The sequence below is a fragment of the Chiroxiphia lanceolata genome, chromosome 3, assembly GCF_009829145.1.
Source record: "Chiroxiphia lanceolata isolate bChiLan1 chromosome 3, bChiLan1.pri, whole genome shotgun sequence".
In the NCBI taxonomy this organism is placed as follows: domain Eukaryota; kingdom Metazoa; phylum Chordata; class Aves; order Passeriformes; family Pipridae; genus Chiroxiphia; species Chiroxiphia lanceolata.
In genome coordinates this window covers 74,662,931-74,687,329 of record NC_045639.1, presented here as the reverse complement: position 1 = coordinate 74,687,329, position 24,399 = coordinate 74,662,931, and the positions used below count along the sequence as shown (strand labels likewise).

Here is a 24,399-nt window from a genome sequence, read left to right as displayed (position 1 = left end):
ACCTAATGAAAATGGCACATTTGCAAGAGAAGTTGAGATGTTACTCTACTCAACTAAGACCCCACGCCGGATTTTCTCCCAAAGCTACATGCAGATTGAAAGCCTACTGAAAAATCTAAGACTTGATACAATAAAGAAAATAATGTAGCACCTGGAATTACAGTAAAACCAAGCAACAAACTAAACCAAATTATATTATCTATTTGCATTGATTATCCTTGTTAAACGTATGGAATAAATACCTAACCTTTTTGCATTTGCACCGTGGTGTGATATTGTTATGCTTAGCAAGAATTATCATGCATAAAACTTGCCAACAAAATTATCATACTTCACTATGTTCTCTTTTTGAGAAGAAAAAGCTAGAGAAACACCAGTAAGACAGAAATACAGAACAGACACAAAAAAGGTGGTGTGTTCTCACAAGAAAAGTGGAGAATAGTCCTCATGAGCAAAATTTAGGGCTCCTTTCCTTTCTTCATTTTCATCTGACAGCATTTCCCATAACTAGCTATTTGATAATTTTTTTTTCCTATTCTCAACATAATTTTCCTCAGATTGGGGTAAAATGACACAGTTCTTTTTTTATTTACAAAGCCTCATTCGGCAAGTCAATGGACTAGTATTAATGTAATTAGTTTTTATGAGTTATTTAGAGGCAACCTATGTTTTGATAGGAAAAGGTAATGCAGAAAGAACCATGTCTTGCAGAATACACCATCTAAGGAGTCTTTCTGTTGTGCTTTCTGCAATCGGATATGTCTATCACGTATTGGCCTCATAAGCCACCAACGTGCCTGTAACAAATGTGGATAGAGCCTTCCCAAATCTTCGTTCGTGAAGCCTAGCCATGAAAAAAATGTTTTGATAGACTATTTTACTAGAAAAACTTTTTATTTTTTTGATGCTGCATCTATCCTTAAAACCTTGAACTCTGACTTTTGGGTCAGTTGCTGTATTCCAAGACTCAGTCTACAACTTTTGAATCAAGCACCTTCAGACTTTTCCAAACCCAAGATCAGGTTTTGACTGTGATTTATTTATTAGATTCAGCCTTGCAAATGTGCACTGAGTTGCACTGAGTTTGCAACCTCTCAGACGGGTCAAACAAACTTTAGGCTTGGTGTTGAAAGGATGGAAAGATTCCAATTGGCTAAAAATTACAGCTGAGGATAAATGTCTGAAACCAAAAGCAGAAATTAATTTGAATTGCCAATTTTAAATAAAACCAAATATAAAGTCTTACAGAACCTAGTAATAACCACTAGAGAAAAAAGTCACTTGGAGAACAATTTTTTAATATCTCACTTGGATTTAGCTCTAATTTTTGCTAACATACTCCATCCAAAGTAGTTTGATCTTAAACAAAATAATCCACTTGATAGAAATATGTTTTTTACTTGACTTATATTTTTATGATCATCCTTAAAATCTCATCAGTCAGGCACTTCCACTGTAATGAATATACAATAAAATTGTATTTTGCTGCATATAAGCCAGACTGTAAAACTCAACTTGAATTTCAAGTGTCCCTCATCTCCAGAGATGTGACCTCAGAGACAAGAACATAGATCAAAAGTCTCTCTCATTTTCCATTTTTCACATAAAAAGCTGAATGTATATGTCATATTGCTCTATCTGAGATGGTGTCGCTCCTGCAAATCCTTGTTATCTCTTACCATGAATCCTGTGCACTGATGTTATGTGGGGCATACTGTTTTCATACACTTCTCTGCTCTCAGGGGACGACTTAGTCAGAGGCAATGCTGAACGAGAACCCCACCAGCTCTCCCTTCCTGGCTGCGGTGTGCCAAGGAAATACCGTCCAGCTTCACATCTGCCTCCTTCACAGGCCTGAGTGTGGAAGTGCCTGTCATCAGTCAGCCTGGAGTGCTCTAGTGCAAAGCCGTAGCAGAGCGCACTGCGGTCTGAGTACTGTCTGTAGGCACAGGAGACATCGTGGTGCTGGGAGCTTGGTCTCTCTGCAGGCTCCAGAGCTGGGGAGAAGCCGTGTCGGTCAGAGGGCTCCCACCCCACTGGCTCTCGTGGTCAGACTCAGATCTCTCAGTGTGAAATCCAGAATACTGCAAAACAGGAGAAGCAGCATGGAAATTACCACACCTGCATGAAATCTGCAAGTGACTGCACTGGAAAGGCAGAGTGTGTATGTGACAGGGTGTTTTTTGTGAGCGTGCCCACATGTCTGCACCTTCTGATTGGACTCCTGGTCCTTTCCCGTACAACACTCTGTAATGAGCTCACAGATGACAGGATAGACCTCATGAAAGCCTAAAACATCCATGTCGACCCTTAATAGCCATCTTCTTTATGATGTGTAATATTAGGCCCAGCAATATCAATGCGGCAATTCAATATTTTTTTAATATGTCCAGGTTTTTCTTGTTGCTTTGAAAGCTAGTGCTTCTGCTCAGCAATGGTGCTCCCAAAAGGGGCTGAAATAACACTGCTCCTGGAGCATTCTCACATGTCGAATTGAAACCGGGTGTATTTCAAGGGGTTTTTTTCTAAGGGTTCACTCTCTTTTCCTCATATTTTGTTTGTTGATGGCTTTGGTTTTCTTACCTGGAACTGTATCTTTAAACTTCTTTCCTCCTACTTGAAGGGAAAAGAAAGCCTTTTGTTGATCCTGGGCTACCAACACTTCTACAGGATAAAGCTCCAAAGTGATGGTAGATAGGTAAGAAGCTAAAAATTAAGCTCTGATGCAATGTGAGAACAAGGAAAACCCAGAAACTATTTGCTAGAAAGGTGACTTCTAGGCAAAGCAGGCATAGTGGGCATTTGGCACCCTCACTTAAGCAGGGCCCTCCCAACACAGAATAAGCAACTAGCAGGTAGTTAGAAAATTGTCCAGAATAGGAGCATGGGCATTTGTTTAGAGAGAAGTAAGAGTTAGGTTAAATCTCACAGATTTCTAGATGCTATTAATGAATGCTTCAAACTTTCAGATAATTTTTGGGAAAGGAAAAAAAAAACCTTATTAAACCTCCTAGAATTTACCTATCTCATTTTTAAATCTTTTACTTATTGGAACTGTCAAATTTCATAGAACAGCTTTAAATCAATTTCTCCCACGATATGGACTGGGATAAGACCAAAGCTGTACATACTCACATCCTCAGCACTGCACACTCATGTCACAAATCAGTGTATTACAACATGAAACTTCAGAATTCTCCCATTCCTTCACTCACCTTCCAGCTGCCCACTCTCTGTTTCTTTTAATAGGCCTAACATAAGCTTACCTGCCTTTTCATTAGATTAGTTGCTATGAACTCCTCATTACCAACCAGAACCAAAGTTTTATGCACTTCCCAACTGAAAGTACTGACCAGATGTTTGACTTACCATAAGAAACATAAACCATCTGTGCAACATCAATAGCGGTTTTGGCATTTAATTGGGTATTTCTTCAGTATTGCAGTTTATGTTTGTGAATACTGTTTGTTAACACGATAGGTTATTTAAAGGAAACAAAGAAAAGGTCATGGCTTTGAGGAAGTCAATTATATTTTGTTATTAGTTGTCAGAAGAATACCCATAGGCAAAAAGCCTACCAGTAGATATGGAAGAGGTCAGGAAGTTAGTACCACTATAAGCATCACAAGGTTTTAGAGATTAAAGGAAAAACAAGATTTTTTTATGAAGGTAAGATAGTTACAGAGTCACAAAAGTGTTCTTTAAAATTCCACTAACTTGGTATACATTAACTAGGAACTTTATTCAGTCATCACAGTGTTATGTGATTAACTGGAGCATCTAACTCTTCTAGCATCCTTTCAGATCTAAAGTCTACAAACTGGTTAGTCAGAAAGATATATTCTAAATAGTTGAATGACTGTAAATTTTTAGGCAAAACTGTATAGATAAAATTAAGTTTCCAACAAAAAAATTAGAAATCGTTAACAAGACTATAACAATTACTACATTTTAGCTGAAAATGAAAATAGACAAAAGGAAAAATACTTTTGTATCTGTTCTTAATTTTAGAATTATTTTTAGTGGTCTTTTTGGATTTGACTTTTATAAAGTAGTCTTTTTAATTTTAAAATTAAGCTGAAATATTATACAGTATAAGCAAGACTAAATGAAAGTATAGAAAAGTCAAAAGTTCATTTATTTTCTTATTAAAAACAAAACTCACAGATATGTTCTTTCTTGGGTGGGCAAGGAAAATTAATTTCCAATAATGTAATGAAAAAATTTTGGACAATTTATTATGATAATAAATGCCAGAGAATCTTTCAGACTGAAAGCTCTTATTTCCTGTAGCTCTACTAGATATTCTTCTACTAGTTCTCTTTTTCTAAGGACGCTTCAGGGTCCAGCATCTCTTCTTTTGAAGGGAATTTCTTCATTTAACTGAAAACCTGCTCAGTCAGTTTTTGCTTTTATCTTGAACCTAATCACCAAAGACTCATTTGCACAGGCCTTTGTGCACTTTTCTTAGAGAAATGGAAATACTCTCAAAGAATGTGTTTTAGTGTATCAGGAATGCATCACGTGATGTCATACAACGATGTAGTCAAGACCACTTTACTTAATGCATCTTCTTTGTACTTGATGTAAATTATAATTATCTGAGATCTGACCTGTAGCAGCTGCTACAGACCATGGATAGAATTAAATTAAGTGAATTGTTTGTGGCCCGCCTTGTCTGCCAACAGACATAGTCTGATATGAATACTTACTCTTAAGTAAAACATCAGAAGGCACAGGTAAAAATATGTCTATTCCTTTAAAGATAGCCACACATCTATTTGGTGTCATGAGGCTGCTCCACCAATGCAGTCCTACTGCTGCCTCTTCTGGAAATGGAATGTTGACAGGTGGAGACTTCAAATATGGCATGTGTGACATGTTGATGGGGAGAGAAATGAAAGGATGATCAAAGATATGCTTTACTGAATGGGAGTGGAAACATTATCTCTCAATGTCAGAACGAGGCTCCCATATGTGATGAAAGACCATAAAAAATGGAATCGGATTTAATGAAAATTATGGCAAATTAAAATCAGTGATTTTTTTTTTTCCCAAGTCCAGTCATGCTCAGCAGAAGTGTTTCCTTTCTATTAATTTTTATCTTCTACTTCTATCAGGATCCAGAAGACAAAAGTACTTTATTACTTTCTGGTTTTGACAAAGTTTAACCAGCAGTGAGAAAGAACTTCAGACAGGCAACATCTGAAATCCTTTCAGGTGATTTCTGAATTGTCTTCTGGCATATACAACAACAAAATATAAATTAAGTGGTACTCCAGCTGGTTCCTGGAAACTGAATTGCCACCTCTGAAAATTAGAAATGTCTTCCAGAGTGTTAATTCAGTGTGCCATCACAGTGAGAGCACACTAGTAGAATCAGCACTGACATAGAAAGGGGCTATAGGCCACCACTGATGTTATTTTCACTCAAGAAAACTTCAGAAGGGCTGAAGGGCGAGGAAGGAAATAGGAAAATATAAATTCCATGTCTAAAAAAGCTTACCCTATGAGAGCCCACGGAAGTATATTAGGCCAGTAGACAATTTACTAGTTCTCAGGTGATTTTCTTTTCCTGACCTTCCATTCCTACAGGTGGTCTCACTGGCCTGAGGACTCATCCTGTCATACACAGCAACATCAGCCTGCTCCACATACCATGCCAGATGTTCAAACAATAGATGTTATAGATACATAATTTTCCTTGCAGCCTACTCAGGTTTTTAGTATTATAAACATTAAATATATAGCAAAACCCTCACAGAGTCCTCTTTTCCATGAAAAACTTTCACTACATCAGCATTAGCAGCTTTCCTCTTCATTTGTGTCTTAACCATGAGAAAAAAAAATCACAGATGCGGGCTGCATTGTACTAAGAACATATGCATGCTTTTAAATCACTTTATCTTACTTTTTACTAATGTAATCCTGAAATGTAAAATATGTTCTTTTCGCATTTACTATTATAGGCAGAACAGATGGTGAAAGGCTTAGATTAAAGTAATACAGCATGTCCATTAAAATAACCCCCACTGCTGGTGACTCTTCACCAGACCAAGAGTTATGTTTACTATAAAAAGAGTGGGTTTGCTTGCTTTTGAATACACCAGAAGTTGCCAAGCTTTAGGCTACAGGAAGAAATTTTTTAAAAAAACAAACAACAAACAAAAACAAAACACAAAACCAAACCAAAAAACAGACTGGCTAGAATTCAGCCTTGTTTGGTTATCTTTATCCCATTGGGTGATATGCCCAAATGGAGGTGGATTGCAAAATTAATCCAGATTATTCATTTAAAGGAGCCTATAAAATCAATACACCTCGAAATCAGGTGTATTAATATGCACCAATTTCAAAAATTTATGAATGTTGTATACACACCAAGCCTCCATCCAATGGCTCTTGGGTACATCATTACTTGTATGTGGTGCATTCTTTATTATATATATATGATCTTATCCAAGAACTAAGATGATATATGAAGCAACAAACATTTTACCAGATCTGACCATAAAACATTTCCACTAGAGGCAGACAACAGGCAATTTAAAATATTTCTTTGGACAATCATAATTAATGGAACATTAAACTCCAAAGCAGTTCGGATGATCATAATTAAAATGTTTTTCCAATCTTGTTGCTATTTTCTGTGTACAGAATAAATGAGGTTCAGGGCTAGCTTTTGGGAGCACCAAATAAATGAGGTCTGGGCTAGATTTGGGAGCCACTCACTATTATTATTATTATTATTATTATTATTATTATTATATTATTATATATTATAACCAACGCATAATTTCTTTCTTGTTAATATCTATCAAATCTTCATCTTCCAGGTTTTTCTCCCACCATGTCTTTCAGCTCTGCACCCCTCTGGTAGGACAGGACTAAAAAAGCACTGTTCAAAGTGTCTGGGCAAATCTACAGTTTTATCATGAATTTTAGGGTTGCTTTCCTCTTGCTTGCCCTTCCCCTGCCTGAGGCTGGTTTCACAGAACCCACTAGTTCACTGTACTAACATCAGGCAGTGTTAATCAGATGCTGACAAATCCTTCCAGTTTAATGAACTCAGTTTTATTTTAAGTCTACAAGACCCATATTATGCTGTGCCTGCTTTTGTGTAAGATTTGAGGAAAAAAAATATTAACGCTATCTTAGATAACCAAAGCATCCACTTTTTGCCCTAGTAGTAAAAATTCAGCTGAGATTGATTAGCATCATTTTGATACAGTTCATATCTCATGTAGCTATCCTAGGTGCACACAGCTGACAAGGGACAGGATTCTCAGTTAGCACCCAGTAAAGCATATGATTTCTTTTTCTCTTCAAGAGAGAAGAAAAGTAAATGGTAAGGGGAAAAGAGAAAAAAGGAAAGGAAAAAAAGAAAGAAATTATGTACATTTAAAATCTCCTAGAGTGCCCTTAGTTCAGGAAGTACTTCACTCACTGCCATTATTTTACTAATGAACTTCCTGCTTCCTTTCCCCACCACGACCCAGGCTCCTGCGTAAGCCAAACCCATGACTTCACTTATTCAGCCATGGCTTTTAAGTCACACTCTAATTCTCCTCAGGTGACTGGCAAATTACATGGGCAGGAGACCGAAGAACACAGGTTGTACCACCTGCTCCATGTTCTTCACAAGGGCTTCTCTTAGTCTTTCAACAGTTTGTTCAGTGGTGGAGAAGGATGAGAGGGAGACAAACATAAGCTGCCAGCATTACTTGTGGTGATGGGTTGCAATGAAAGGTATGACCATTTTTCAAGATACTGGCAACTACCACGGCTACTTCTTGAATGATGAAATCTGTGACTTCACTATGAAGCAGCTGGTAATGAGGATGCAAAATGAAACTGGAGACTGAGCACCCTGATGTTCCAGACAACAATCCCTGATAAACCAGCGGTCACAACACTGCACTGCTAGTTCAGGGGTTTTTTCTGGTGGCAGAAAGAATAAGCAGGTACCAGTGAAAGTCACACTTTCAGAAATCAGATTGATGTGGAAGGATAACAAGTCTTGAGCTGGGATTGTCCTGATAGCAAATGAGTACTTTGGAAAGGACTGTATAAGGGGAGATGAAGTGTAATTTCAGTAAATCAAAGATTCTCTAAAAATCTAATTTAGAATTATTTTGTAGGTATCTTCCACAATTCTTTGAAACTGTTTGATTGCAATTGTTGGTGGTGTAGTGCATTCAAGAAAAGGTTTTTTTTAACAACCCACAGAATGTGTATGAAAAAATGTGCTATAACAACCTCAGACAAATTAGATTCTTAAAATTAGGAATGTGAATTCATATCTAAGTGCTCTGTTAAATAGTCCCTTTTCCAAAAGCAGATGTCATTTACTTTAAATCCTTACCGTTGGTACTTTGAGGGGAAAAAGAAAGAAAAAAAGGAAGTGATGTAGACATTTGGGTTCGCATTATACACTCTTAGAGGTCAGTTTAGAAAACATTGTACCTACAGAGAAACTGTAGTCATTAAGGTCATTATCAGTTAAATATTGACCTGGGCTCTTTAAAAATACATAGCTCTTCATGTTACATTATGAATGCATACATTTATATCCACTGTGTGGAGGCATAAGGGCAGTAAGACTTGTATCATTAGTAAACATCATGGTTATATTAACAAACAGATGTATTTGAGCTAAAAGTTTGACAACGTAAGTATGCAAGTGCTGTGACATTGCCTGCAGAATCCAGTTGCACAAATGTATTGGGTAAGCTTCAGTTCACAGACCCAATCGAGTTTGGTCCATTCTCCGGGCAGGGACATGTTCCTTACACATTAGGCTTGAAAATGAAATCTGGGAAATTAAAGTCTGCTGATGCCAATGACCACCTCCTAGTGTTTCCTTCCTTTCAAAGCTTTGTACATAGAAAAGCTTTCTTTTTCCAGTCAGCAAGTTAGCTGGCTGCTTTCCCTTCTCAAAACTCACTCCTCTTGACTAAGAGTTCAGTATTAAACTGCTGTCAAACATCTGGCAGCTTTTAGATATGTTGGAATTAATAAGAGTAAGTAAGAAAAAGCAAGCTTCTCAAATGGCAAGACTCACAGTCCTCTCAACCAGTATTTCAAACCAACAATTTTCATTTGGTCCTCTGTCCGCTCCTCATTAACTCTGAGCCCTGTGTTGCTATTGTGTGTGATGATGATTTATTATGCATGCTGAAACATAAATGTTTCCAGATTTTTAGAAACAGTTTAAAGAAACATATTCCCGCCTCAAGATCTTATAACCTGCAGTCCTTTATTCCCTTTAAGAAAACATGTTCTTTGACCCATTCTAGTTACTTGTGCAAAATAGAAGGCAAAATCAAGATATACAGGAAGATTTAATTTCTTATTTCAAAGACAGCTACCTGTGGATATGGTGATGTCCTTGATTTTGACTTTGTGCTCGAGAGGCGAGATTTGCTTCCCTTCCTGTTATCCGTTATGGTTGGAGTTGAATTTGCATATGAGAATGCCGGCTTGGTAGCAGTGACCTGATCCAGGAGAGCTGTAGTCCTTTATATTCAGTATCCCTATATAAAAGGCAAAAGTGAAAAACAAACTCACTTCATAACTTAATGGGAAACATTCCTTCCTTCTAAGTGGGGGGTGGAAACAAAAGATATTTTTCAAGAAAAAGAATAAAACAATCCAGAGCAAGCAGTATATCCCCCTAATACATTTATGGAGTATAGCTTACTAAACAATAGCACCATATTTATACGGAAAATTGATTGTTTTTTGCATCCAGCTGTTATCATCCTGATCTACTTTAGCATTAATAAAAAGCCAATGGGATGGATATTTCTGAAATTTATATTACAGTTCTACATTAGTCACATAGCTAAGCAGTTAATAGGATACATTTTCCTCAAAACTCTTTTAACCATACAACTGCAAACTTACCACATGAGTATATGTGTGTTTGTTTTCACATGTGTGTATGTGGGGTGCACGTAACAGCCTACACAGCTGACTAACTAAATTGAATAACATATTTTTTTAAATGGAAAACACTTGATCTTTAAGGCCGTATTTTCATTGTTTCTGAGGTTTTGGGCAATTTTTGAAAATTTTTGAAATTTTGTTTCTTCTATGAGTCTTGTGAGTGTTTATTTATATAAAAAATCCATCAGAATTTATTATACCAGTTTACCAGTCAGAGAAAGTGGCTAAATAAATACAAATCTTGTAATTTAAATATTCTGGCCATCTCTCACAAAATACTAGAGGTTTTCTCTGGGGAGCTTGTGAAGTTCAGTTAGATTCTTCAAACTGTCTAATGAATACATAAAAGTAAGGAAAACTGGCATTGTTCACAATATCTTACTAACCATAACGTGGGCATATGCATTGGACTGCACCCCTCTGCACACATCTGCATGTCTGCTGATACCCGGGGGAGTAAGAAATGAGCTCTCCAGCTTTCATGTAGTCATACGGAACCTATTCTGACAATGATTATTAAAAGAGAGCAAAGCAAGAGCTTCTTCCTGACCTACCTACCTGGAGGAAAGAGGGAGGATTCATGATTTTTCTCTTCCTTTGTGTTGCCAGTAGAGAAGTAGGAGAATAAGGGAAGAATAATACTTCTCTTATCTGGATAAGCAGTAACATTCATTCACATATTACCCCATGCTTCATACTTAATGAATTGTATTAATAATAAATAATTTACCCAGCTTTAGCAACAATATCTTGCTCTGTAATCACACATATATTGATGTGTAAGCCATAAGAGTCTAACATTTTTTAAAAAGGAGTTGCACCACAACCTGAGCATCTCACAGCTTAGTACACTGAAATGTTTCAGATAAAAGTCAGGGCAGAAGGATAAACTTGATAAATCAATGAAATAAGTGAAATAGGATGAATCTTTGAGCAGGCTCAGATAAACCTGCAGAATATACAAATTAATTCATCCCAGTTCTACAATTTTTTTTATTCATCTGATAAGCAGCAAACTTGTTGGTTGAATAGGCTTGGATTTTTTTGGCAACGTTGACTATGTGTATACATAACACGTGAAAGTGAATCCCTGACGTTAGAACTGCACTGACTACACTGTTTCCAGTCCAAAGCAGACAGAGCCTGGTCAAATATAAATAATGCTTTGCAATGCAAAATTAGTTATTAATGAGGTAATTTCTTCAAATTTTGGCTTTAATAGAGATAGGTCTCTGCTATAGTACCTGCATTTCAAATATCCTGTCTGCAGTGAAAGCATCTGAATATGGGGCTTCGCTTGGCCTATTTGACAGGTACGGTTCATCCACATGTTTTAAAAGCATTAATCTTTTCCGTGGTTACTCCCAGAATTTTCATCCAGACACTTCGGCTTGACATGCAAAGCATCTGTCTCCATAATTGATTCCTACCAAATTTTCTTTATGTTATACAAAACATCAGAAACAAGGATGTCCAATAATCTTCATATTTGACCATTCCAATTGCATGAGATTTTATCAATAGTCCTGAAAAAACCATCGGTCTCATCCTGATATACACATTCCCCCTGACTACTTAATTATAAGAAGAGGAGGGTCCTGTGGTCTCAGTGCCAGATGCAGAAAATATTGACTCCAGAAACTAAAATTAATGAAAACTAAATAGATAAGTTGTTCACAGACTTAGGGGTATAACGCAGTTGTCTTTCAGTTTTGAACCTACCACCCCTTTTACCTCCCTTTTTGCTGGAGAACTCATAGCTCTGTGCTTCTGCCATTACCTCCCCATCTCTGGTGTATGCCACCTTGTAGCAGTCTGCTGCTGTATCCTGTCAGTGAAAGAGTTTTAAAAAACTGGACTAAATACCACCCTGATATTCAGACCACAGACTGTCACTCTAACACTGCTTATCTGCTGCTACAATCTGTGTAAGGGCTGAGCATTCAAAACATAGAGAGCACACTCTACAATGCTTCTAGGTCATAGTAACTAAATAAAAACCCAGTCAAACCAGACTGACTGAAAACTTACATGCATTTCAACATTACTTTTCTAGGTCCTTGATATCATTATGGTGAGGGGTCATCATCCCAGAACACCGCATATTAGAATAAACACCACAAGCTCGTATTTACAACCAGTTGCTTAGACCAGTATCATCATTAAACAGAGGATAATAAGAAAAATACCTGAAGTTCTTGCTGCCAAATGAAAAGTTCCTTAGAAAAAGAACACATCTGTGCTCTCTTTGCAGATGAAACACCTGGAATTTTTAGCATCACTGAGTCATGATCACCTTCTCAACCCTGTCCTAGCACAGCTGCCCTTCAGAATAACCAAGAGACACACCAGAACACCATCAGTAAATGTCCAAGACAAATACCAGAAGTTAAAAAAAAAGAAAAAAAGCAAGCAAGGAAAACACGGAGGAAGAGTCAAAGAGTCCAGTGGTCTCAATGTCAAATGCAAAATATGTTCCACCAAGAAATGAAAATGTTTGAGTACCCACTGCAAGGCAAGACACTAGAGAAAGCAGGGCTCCCAGTGATAGACAAACAACAGATGGAAATTCTGACAGCTTTCTGGAGGAATTTATAAAACTTCCACCAACCATGGAACTGTAATCTCCAGATTTCTATTTGTAAACACCTTAATCATCTATTACACAGTCCTAGCTGAACAACAGTACTGCATCTTGTTTTCTACATGTAATTAAAAAAAAAGGTGGTGGATACGAGCCTCTTCCTCCAAGGTCCTCACCTTCAGGATCCCACAGGGATCCATACAATCTACATCTATCTACATGAGACTGCTGAGAGAGAGAGTGATATGGCATGTGTTCAATTGCTAACAGTATGTTGCTGACAATCTACTATTTATCTCATTTTCTGATGCAACTATCATCACTATAAAACATCAGAATAACTACAGGAAATTAGTTCTTAAATGAAGAACAGATGAATCAAACTGAATCCAGACAAGACCAAAGTGATACTTCTTTGCAAAGGGAAACACATTGAAGACCTCCACCTTTTCATGATGGGAAACAGCCATTCTTTCCACAGTTGGATGGAAATTCTAGGTCCTCTCTGACTCCTCAAAAAACTTGGAGGCATATGCTTTTGGTAGCATATGGCTAAAAAAATGTATTATTTTTCCTCTATCTTGTCTCCCTCACTCCCCATATGAGAATCTGGCCAGCATGGTCAATGTACCAGGCACCTACAGACTGGATTACCATGCTTCACTGTAAGCAAAAATAAATCAGAAGACAAAGGGTAAAATCCTCTTGCTACAATATGCTGGTTCCCATTTTCTTCTCAGATCTAACTCCCAGAAGCGTTTCCACTCTGTGCCATGTGTCTGGCTCTTCCAATGCCCCCTATGAAGCTGGGCCTAATTTTGAAAGTACTTATTGGTGTGCCACTTGTACACCATGAAGAACCAAGGATCGATGGCTGTACCAACTGCATTTCTCTGCACTGAAGCATCTGAAAGTTGAGTACAAAGCATTTTTTACTAAAGGGATCTAGTTATAGTAAGCTACAAAGGTGGTGAAGGACAAAGGCTGAGGCAGCAAAACGTTTGGAAGAGGAAGCCAATCTGTTTGCACATCACTTGGATGCCAGATGGACCTGCAACACTTGTGTGAAGAGTTCTCACAATTCAGCTTTAGAAGACACTTTCTGCCTACTACCATTGCCAAAATATACTATATGAAACATGGTAACAATGGTCTGTCTAATCAAAGTTTGAGGAAGAGATAATGAATCATTAGCAGACAGATACAAAAAAAAAAACAGTAAGGGAGTATCAGAGCGCCACAAAATCTGAATTCTATGCAAATAGCAAAGCTTTCTCAACTACAGTGACTAAGCGTGTGGTTAGAGCTCACCATGACACTGAAAAAAATGAGAGTTTTTTTATGTGGCTTTTTGAAGGAAAAAATATGAGAAAAGGGTGAGTCAGCATTGCTAGAAATAATGTTGGGAAAGAATGGAAATAGTGATAGAGGCCCAGTGGACACAGTGTGGCCCAAGACAAACCAAAACAGTACATACAGGCAAGTTGGGCCTTTTTATAATTTTGTTTCTTCAATTAATTGGGTCATATTTGGGACTACTCTCACCAAAATCTGAAACCTAAAGAGAGTCTAGACATTAACATTAGAGAGCTAAAGGCACAAATAGTTTTTAAGCTACTGAGACTCCCTACTTAAAAACGGTGTTGGCTATGGAACAAAAGAGAACTTAAGCCCTGAAAAATGCTTTCAAATAGAAAGAGCAGCTAAATAGGATGCATCCAGAGGAAGAAGTAAAATAATGACATCCATTAGTAAAGAATAAATATCCAGATTCATCCCAAAAGTATTTAAGAGAGACAGCCAGACTCAAGAATACAGATCTTATATATTCACGGGCATAAGCAGCATAACCTTCAAAACAAGAAGAAAACCTTCAGAAAAGAACAGAAAAATGCTCAACCCATGGAAAATTCTGCAAAAGCCATAAGAAAAAGCATCTTTTTCCGTTAATACCACTACATGCCAGAAAGGAAAAATAAGCTACACCTGCACTGACTGAGAAGACACGGATAACCAACAAAGAAGCAAATATTTACAGTGTATTTAACTCCTTTAAAAGACACAAAATTTTGACACCTTAAAGAAGATGAACAGAAATTCAGGTTTCATACATGGAGTTACAGCAATGGATTAGAAATGTGTTTCAGTTCATTGTCTCCAGCAGCAGTCAAAAGATCAGTAGAGCTAGAACTCTTATTCTTAGGTATCTTTCAATTGAACAATATGCAGTGATCATACTGTCACTGGAAATCCCAGCAAATAATGAAATAAAAAGGTATCATGGGAGCACCTAAACCTGATAAACACTGGATCTAGACCTGTGTCATTCTTTACATGTATTAAAGTAGTTCATGAAGTACAAGTTGAAAGTAAAAGGTGATCTTACTGGAGCAGGTTCCTACATCATTGATACAATCATTCACATGACTGAAGCAAAGCAGAAAATATTGCTCATACAAAAGAAAACAAGGTTTACTTATAATTGGTTACACTATTATTTCAATTGAATACATGATATATGTTCTTAATTTCCTCTAGTTTTACATGAAAAATCTGTGAAAAGGGTCATACACACTCCGCATTTCTTTTAGCTAAAAATCAGAAAAATTATATTTGTCAGATTTTCTGCCAGTCTATCAATAGAAACTGTGAGATGAAACCAAAGGTGTCAATGTCATTAATATTCAGTCTATTTTGCTGAGTTATTGCAGTTCAGTTAAAAACAGACATGAAGGTGATAAAAGTCTGGCACTTCCTCATGCATGTCTGACCACAATTCTGCAATATATCGTTCTTCTACTTTTAAACAATGCCTGCAACTTTTAACATTTCCACACTCCAGCTCATGCAATGCTAACAGAGCACCATTCAGCAGATGAATGAAAAGAGAACAGATTCTGGCTGTTTGTCATCTTCATGGCTTTCTAAATCAGCAGATGGTACAACAAAACAGACAATTTCCTCATCTGCTGTGTCCTCTGTTCATGTACAATGTGTCTCAGAAATGTTTACAAAGGCCTCGGTCTGCTCCCGAGATTTGTCAGAAGAAGCATATGCAATCCCTTTAGCGTCCTCCAGAACCAGTCAAAATAAGTAGGTTTCACTTAGTTCATACAGAAAGCCAAATTTCAGGACAAATTGAGAAAAAAGCTGCAGGACCTCACTGCTTGTTATGAAACTATGCTGACATTCAGTTGTGCAACCTCAGAGATACTCCCTGCCTCAGCTGTTCTATCAGTTATTGGGATGATGTTAGCAACTCTCCTTTCTAAAACTTCTTAAGTGAATAGTCCCATATAGGCCTCACCTACTGGTCACCAAAGTAATCGGTAAGACCCTCCAGAACTCTTTCAAGTGGTTGCTTATTATTAGTACACTTAATGGTTAAACCATGCATCTACTTGGAGAAGTATGAGTACCGTATATTGGATCCCTTCATTAAGTTCCAGGCACCCATTTACCTCCATAAATAGCGCAAGCAACAGTAGCTGTTTACATCTTGTTGAGTCAAAGTTTACAGCTTCTTCAGCCATGAGATTCACTTACATGATACCGTGTTTCTATATTTGCTTTTAAACATGAAGCAATCCAAACTGGGAAGATTCATTAAATTATTTGATACATTCAGAAAAATTGAAGCACAGATTTTCCTGTACAGGTCATTTAACACAAATGTCTGAGGATATCCTCTAGAAAACTTCTGTCAGATAAATTTTATATATTCCCTGATTTGTTTCTCATCTCAGAATGCAGTCATCTAACTGCCAGTCAAAGTTAAATAAAACATCCTGGCCTCTGGATAATCATGGTGTGGAAGATTTTTCAGCAGCCTGAAGGTACAGTTTTTCATTCCAAACCACATGCCTAGCCATTTTTGGCTCCAAAAAGGAGATCTCTGTACACTGTATTTGCCTTTATTTATTAGACTTGCTAGATGAAAATATGCACCAGGAACTTATTATTGTTCGTGAATAAAATGCCTAAGATATCCCAGGCTAATTACATACAAATTTAATTACAATTTTTAGTTACAGATAGCACTGAAAAAAAACCACTTTAATTCATGAAATATGATGACCTAAGTTTAATTCTGTAACATTTTTATTTATATTGGGAGTACTTGCTTTCAACTGCAAGATGTTTAGGAGAACAGCTACCTAAATGTCGTGTTTGATGTATATTCAGTTCTTGCCAAATTAAAAAGAGAAATATATTTGACAGGAGTATATAAATGTTTGTATATGTTAGAATAGGTTATATATATTAAAATCTGCCTCATAATAAGAAAATTGTTTTAGAGGGACATGACTTCAGAGCCTGCTATGGTTTTTTGGTTGGTTGGTTTTTTTATTCTCAACTAGTTGAGAATACTTTACCTGAAGTCGTGTTAAACCCTGTAAAATTCCATGTATCACGTTCATACTGTCAGCCTTTACTAAATTATTATGGTGACTTTGTAATCATTTGGATATTTTATTACTTTAAATTCACTGGCATATTCAAAATAATATTTCTTAATAAACAAAAGGCCTGTTAAATGAGACTTTAAAAACTCTAATTTTCTTTTCTTCCAGCTACTCCCTTCAACCAGCCCATTAAAACCAATGTCACCTCAGTGCATCAGCGAGTGCATGTAGACAACACCTCTTTAAGAATTAGTGTCATATAAACATAAGATCTCTCATATCCTTGTAGAATGGTTTCCATTTTGCAGAAAGCCAGACTGACAACAATGCAACAGACTGCTGTTATAAAGGGTAGATTTTCCCATATCAGAATTCTTAATATTTTTCTGTGTTAAAAAAACATACCTTGAATGTCACTGACACCCGTAAGACACCAGTCTGGTAGCCAAGTGACCTGGATTCAATTCCCAACCCTCCCAAAGACTACTGGTGCCATACAGGATGAATCATGTATCCTGGGATTTTAGCAAGCATTTGGCACTTGCCTGAGCTTACCATCGAGGCAGCCAAGGAGACTTTTAATTTAGCCCAGCATTGATCACTTCTGAGAATCCTTACTTTAACTTTCACAGAATCACAGAATCAGCTAGGTTGGAAAAGACCTCTGAGATCATCGAGTCCAACCTGTGACTGAACACCACCTTGTCAACCAGACCATGGAACTAAGTGCCACATCCAGTCTTTTCTTAAACCCCCTTCAGGGGTGGTGACTCGACCACCTCCCTGGGCAGCCCATTCCAATGCCCAGTCACCCTTTCTGTGAAGAACTCCCTAATGTCCAACCTAAACCTCCCCTGGTGCAGCTTAAGACTCTGTCCTCTTGCTGGCTGCCTGGGAGAAGAGACTGACCCCTACCTGGCTACAATCTCCTTTCAAATAGTTGTAAAGAGTGATAAGGTCACTCCTGAGCCTCCTTCTCTCCAGGCTAAACAGCCCCAGCTTGCTTAGCTGCTCCTCATTTTGCATTTGCTGCATTATTAGCTCTGAAGACGAAGATAACAATATGCTATTGTAGGTAACACTTATTTGGGAAATATCTTTGTCTGTGTCACCTATTAAACTTCAGCTTTTTTGGAAGGAGCAACCTCCTGCTATGATATCAATGCACGATAGCTGACATTACTGAGCTAATTCTGAGCTGCATCTCATCTGTACATCACCACAGATAACAAAAAATACATTTCCCAAGGGCAGTACCCATGTCACTATTGATGCAAAACATGTTTTTATTATTTCAGAATCTCCGTGTATTCAACGCAAACATTTTTAGCTATGTCCTATACCATTTATCCTTGATTAAACCTCTGCTAGATAGTTAATCAGTAATGATTTCTTTACAGTTGCTGTTCAAACAGCTCATTCATGCCAATGACATACAAAATTTCACAGACGTGTTCTTTAATTGGATTCATTTATTTCTAATCTACTTAAGTCCTTACTACTGTAATGCTTGACTAAATAGACATTAAACTCACTTATTTAAACTGCTAAAATAAATTTGAGATGTATTCTATGAATAAAAATATTTGACTGAATACATGTAATACCATTGTTATTGTGTACTTAACTGAGCAGAAAATATTGGAAATAGCACGCTAGATAGCTCTTTGATATGCTTGGACAAAAGGATTTGAGAGGACCCAGATGATTTTTTGGCAGAGATTAAAAATTAACAGGTTTCTAAAGACTAAGGATTTCTACAGCACATTAAGGTATGTAGTAAGGAGAACTAAAAGGAGCTTCTCATGATTTTCATGGGGTTTGGATGTTGCCATTTTAAATCCAAGCACTATTTCAGAGATAAAGGCCTAATACTAATTCATTGCCCTCATGGCAAGGGTTAAAACCAGCTAAGATGCTTTCAAGATTTGACTGATCTATGTTTTGTAAAAGTAACTGAAAAGTTGGCACAAAATTGGATAGGAGTCCTATATCTGAATGTTTCGTTTCACAAAATACAATTATGTAGCTATGGACTCCAGGATGTCAGGGACATATATAACACTCTTCTCTATGGGGCTTGAAAGTGTAGTTTCAGATTTCTATTTCTAAAACTAGTGTTCTTAAACTCTGTTTTGGTGAAGAATCCTGTAATCTGTATGATTCTCCACTTACACTGAGAAGTTTCACAAAAGTAAGAAGCATCACGTTGCAGAGTGGTCACTGATATAACACAGACTGCCCTGTGTGTAAGAAAATGCACATCGTGGTGTAACTATGCAGTAAATGAGGATTATAAAGATAAGGATTATACCTCATACTATACATAAACCCCTCATACGCTATTTCAAATATTGTATATTCTGACCATTTTATCTGAAAACCTGAAAAGCTTTAGAGTGGGACAGCAAAGATGATGGGCTTAGAACAGCCTCAGTATGAGAAACAATTAAGGACTCTCAAGCTGAAAAAGAGGTGACTGGGAGAACAAATGGTAAATTATGAGCAACATAGAGAAAATTATTAGGAAGCAGTTTTTTGCTTCTTCTTCTAACAGAAGAAATAGGAGCTATGAAAAAAAAAACAAAAAAGGTGGCACTTTCACAAAAAAAAAGGACCTTTCTTATTACATTTACTTAACCTTGGCAAAACCTCACATGATTTCAAAAAATAAACAGGTAAATTTGTGGAGGAAAAAAAAACCAAAAAACATTGACAACTAATACTCTCAAAGATCTCACCTCTTTCTAGGAAATCATTTGAACTTCTCAAAGACCGGGAGAAAGTACTGGGGAAGCATTACTGCATGCTTCTCCTATTTTTTAACTCTTTCCAAAGTATTTCCCATGGTCACTACCAGTATGTGTCTGATTCTGTATAGTTGTTCTTATATTACACTCTATACCACAGTAGTTAAGCATTTTCATACTTCAGTTCCTTTGAAACTGTGAAGAGTGGTCCTGACAATTTGCTGTTATTACTTTTAATAATTTACTGTAAAACTTAAATTAGTGATATTTCAGGTTTAATCAACTCCTCTATGTCTCCCATAATTAAAGGTTTGTTGTGACAATGTTCCTAAGATCCTAAGGTTAATACTTGAAAAACTAATTAGCTTTTCTGTGATGATTTTCTATGTAAGTTTTGGGATCTGGGAATAATTTATTGGAGACAAACATTTGTGCTTGAAAAACTATTTACTGTTCATTCTACTTGTTCCTCTTTGGAAATTTTCTATCTGCATGCCTCATAATGTACTTGTCCATCATTTCAGCCTGCTTTTTCTGATCAGCTGCCCCTCACAGTGAAGAGGCATGTTGAGCACAAAAGGATTCATGAACTTTTTCTGGTGAGGACATCCCATTTACAGTAGATCCCTTTCTCTTTCATCAGATTAGTCCTTCCTTGTCATAAGACTTCCACTTTCCTTAGGAAGCAATATTTTTCTAAAACAAAAGTCTTTCTCATTCACTTGTCCAAAGTTCCTCAGGTTTGGCCAAGGGAGAGCACTTTGCCTCTGAGAGCCATAATGTGCCATTATCTACCAAAAAAGCATGATGTAATACTTAATGACTACTTTTCAACTGAACCTTCTTTTGCTTAAATTTTAAAGGTAAGGGGAGGAAGACAGGCAAGGGCTCTCATTGGAGTTTTGGCTTTTTGGGGAGAATGGCTTTTTGGTTTTTTTACAAATTAATATACCTGTTTTCTCATTTCATTTTTTGTACCAGAGTTAGACTGCTTTTTAGCTTCTTCCCATGCACAGCCAAATCTCTACTGCAGCCAAATCCCACCCACATTACTAGCCACTTGGATCTAAGTCTCTGTTCATATCGCCTTGGTCATCTAGCTTTGATAGACATATAATGTACAAAATTTGATGATGTTAAAACAGGAGACAAATAGCAAGAAAGGACAATATCATGAGGCCATAAGGTAATACATAATTCTCCATTTTATTTGATTCTTCCCTAGTAATCACTGATCTTGTCTCCTCAAAGTGTACATTATACATGGTTATTAAGTGGGTCCATTAAATGTTAAAATTGATGTAGGCTAACTTGTTTCACTACCTAGACTCTCTGGGCCACAGAATAAGTTAAACCACCATCTACTGCAAAAATACTGCTTGCCCCACATCATCTATCAAATTCAAAAGACTTTTTTAATGGTTAGGATAACAACAATTCATTATTAACATACACAGTTCAAGAAATGCATGGCTATGTTAAAATCCAGCTTATGAAAGGGAAGAATGAGTCTCCAGTGGGTCAAATGATTATAGGTAGTAAAACATTTAATAGGAATATCTAAAATTTCTCAATAAATAAATAAAAATAACTTAATAAAATAAAATAACATCTAGCTTTCATCTTCTCTGGAAACCTAAATCTATCATCTGCCTGGTACCTTTGTCTTCTTGGTCATTGCTTTGACTAGGACAGGCAGGGGGCTTAGCTGGCTTTAGTCATTCTGTTGTCACTGCTTCACACGCACATTCATCAAGGGTTTCTGGATGCTTAGAAGTGTCTCCGACTAAGCAGAGACACTTTTATTGTTCCCATAAAAATGTCCACAGCATTTGGACATGTAGATGTAGATCATGTAGATCAACTCCACTGCCAACCTACAATTGTCTTTGGACCAACACTACAGTTAATCTGCGGCTAAAGCAACTGAACACTTGATTTGGTTTGTGCAACAAGTCCACTATAACACGATGTGTGAAATTTACTGTGCTTTTGGTGATCACTTCTGTAGCACATACAGAGCAACTCCAGAGTATCACACCTGTGCAAATGGTCCTGTGCACCTTCTGCCTTATTGCTTTCTTGAACTCACTAAATATCCCCGTGGAAGCCCTAATAGCATGTTCCCATATTATACAGTTATAGTCACACAAGCAGGCAGTTTTCTTTGGACTGAAGGCATGTTCCCACCCCCATTGCTGTTTTTTATAAACCAGAAAGCACCAAGGAGTCTGATTATCTTTTGGAAGGTGAAAAGTTTTCTTTAACTCTCCTACTAGCAGCTTAGAATCAACAGAATTATTTTGGGGAACACTGTTCAGAAGTTCAGCTGCAAATGGGAGGATGCTATCAAGCTATTTATCCCCAAATGCAGTCTCTATTTGAGCAAATACTCTATTGAGATACGCCTCGTGAAGCAATCATTAAGAGTTATTATTTTGTTCTGTGTACAAAACAGTCTTTGGAAACAACAAGAGAAAAATATCATGCAATGCCTTTGGGTAGATTTTAGCTAGCCTGGGCTTAAGTCAGAGGGAGAGAGTTTTCTATAGCAGCAGCCCAGGCTAAGAGCTGCAAACCATAGTACAGAGATGATCAAAGCTACAGGCTACTTGAGAACAGGCTGCCATCAGGTCATGTTTGCTTGCTCACTGACAGCACAGATGTAAGAACACTGAATACTGGATGGGTTTAAAGGTCTTCACACTAGGTTATGTCAAAATATCTGTACAATGCTAGGGATATAGCCAAACTTTAATTAGTCAGGCAGTTGAGTTTCCATAGCTGCACTGAAACTTCTGCAGATAATAGCTTTTATTTTCAACATTGCTGCCCCCAAGATTTATACACAGTGGTCTGTAGCTGAAAAACTATGGCTGTTCTTTATTAGGTCCCAATTCAACACAGTAACAAATGTGTCCTTCAAGTCATCTCTATTTGGCAAAGCCAAAGAATATTCTCATTTCTAAGAGTGTGTCTGAGAGTTTTTTTGTATTTCAAAACTGAATTCACCAGGATATTATCATGTACTGAAAGTTATGTCTAAGCATTTTTAGAGCCTGACATGTGCTCAAGTGCTTTAGTAAATCAGGACTTCTGAAATCTAATTGCACTAAGTGGATCATAACAAAAGACAACAACAGGAATAAATTGTCTAACTGTGTTAAAGATCATGAGATTGATTCCAGAGTTCAGCCATCCCGAAGGGTCAGATGCTATACCCTTGTTCACACAGAGCAGTGCCTGCCTCCATAAATAGTGTCATCAAAGTGAAAGGGGCTGCCTCTGAAGTAACCCACTGAATACGAACATGTGTGCTGGAGCCTGGCCCACACTGTAAAGTACAAAAGAGAGGTGAGGGAAAGCGAATTAGATTTTAAACAGATACTTGTCACTGTTGAATGGACAAAGATTTATTTGTTAACACTTAATTTAGGCCATGTCAAAATGTCACATTTGTGTGTGTACAAATAAAAACTAGCAAGAACAACATAATGTAGAGGGAAGATCTTGCTTCAGAAGCAGTTTACTAACTTATCACACCTGTTGTACCTTCTGATAATTACAGTGAAACAACATGGGGATGACAGCAGTACTGAGATGCAGCACAGAGCAACAAGAGCAAACATGCAACAGATTGAGGAAACAGAAGCAGAGCTAGTAAAATTGTAAGCCTGCTTAAGGAACATACTGGTGCTGTTATGAGAGCAGGAGCCAGTTCTGCATCCAGTTTTGTGCAGAGTATCAAGAGAGCGATAGCATGCAAGGGAATCCTTTGATAATGGACGGCTTGGCCTGTCTCTTCTGCACAGCTACTAACACAGTCCATAGACGAGATATAAATGTGATGTGGTAAAACCAGCAGCCACTTTTTCAACTTCCTCTTCAGCATTCTGAGCTATCACAGAGTGGTGAATACAACCCTAAACCCCATGGTCTATTGTCTCCCCCACTCTGCCACATAGGGAGGACCACTGGGACTGACCCCCAAAGGGACTGAAGCGCCCAGCTGCTGTAGTGATGTTCACAAGTCTCATTTCTGCCATTCAGAGTGCAGAAGGGCAGAGTAAGGACAAAGTGTGAACAACCTCTCTAGCAAGAACAGCTGTGCTACAGTGTACAGTCCAACGCTTCCATGTAAAGTAAAATCTGTGGCAGTTTACCTTAGACCATAAACCGTGGCGTTTTAGGAGTAAGAGTCCCTGGAGCAGGCCCTGTACCTTTCATCAGTGAAGTGAGGCAGACAGCTGGAGATAGTAATTGCTTCAGCTGCTGCCCCTGCTGAATGTGTCTCAACCCCAGACAAACATTTTACAAGATCTGTAACTCAATGTTTGGGAGGAGGGTACTTCCAAAGGCAGCACAGAGAATGGGGAAATGATGAAGTGGAAAGCATTTGAAGTCACCCTTCTTTCTAGGAATAAAGACACTTTTTTGCAATCTTGAATTTCGTGCCGTGTGAGACTCTCAGCATGCATGCATTTAAACTAATGACTGGAGGGTTTTTTTTCCATAGGTCTGAGCTGCAGTCCTTTTATCCTTTCTCTAACAAATAAAACTCTTCATAGGAACAGTGACTCCAGGCTCTGGTTTTAGTGCCTTGGCCATTACAGTCACCTGGTTTAAATACAAGCATAGAAATTTGGAGTGAATTAAACAAATGGTAGCTAAGGAAGTCCCTACATGAACAAAGAAGAACTATAGAAAT

At 37.5% G+C, this 24,399-nt stretch overlaps 1 protein-coding gene across 1 annotated transcript in view; it reads right to left on the bottom strand.

Moving 5' to 3' along the window:
* SIM1 (SIM bHLH transcription factor 1) overlaps positions 1 to 24,399 on the bottom strand; it is a 54,618-nt gene that overhangs the window by 8,116 nt on the left and 22,103 nt on the right. The window contains 4 exon segments of the mRNA XM_032683879.1: positions 1,680 to 1,997; positions 2,000 to 2,084; positions 9,372 to 9,508; positions 9,511 to 9,536. Of these exon segments, the coding sequence (XP_032539770.1) occupies positions 1,680 to 1,997; positions 2,000 to 2,084; positions 9,372 to 9,508; positions 9,511 to 9,536 (566 nt within the window).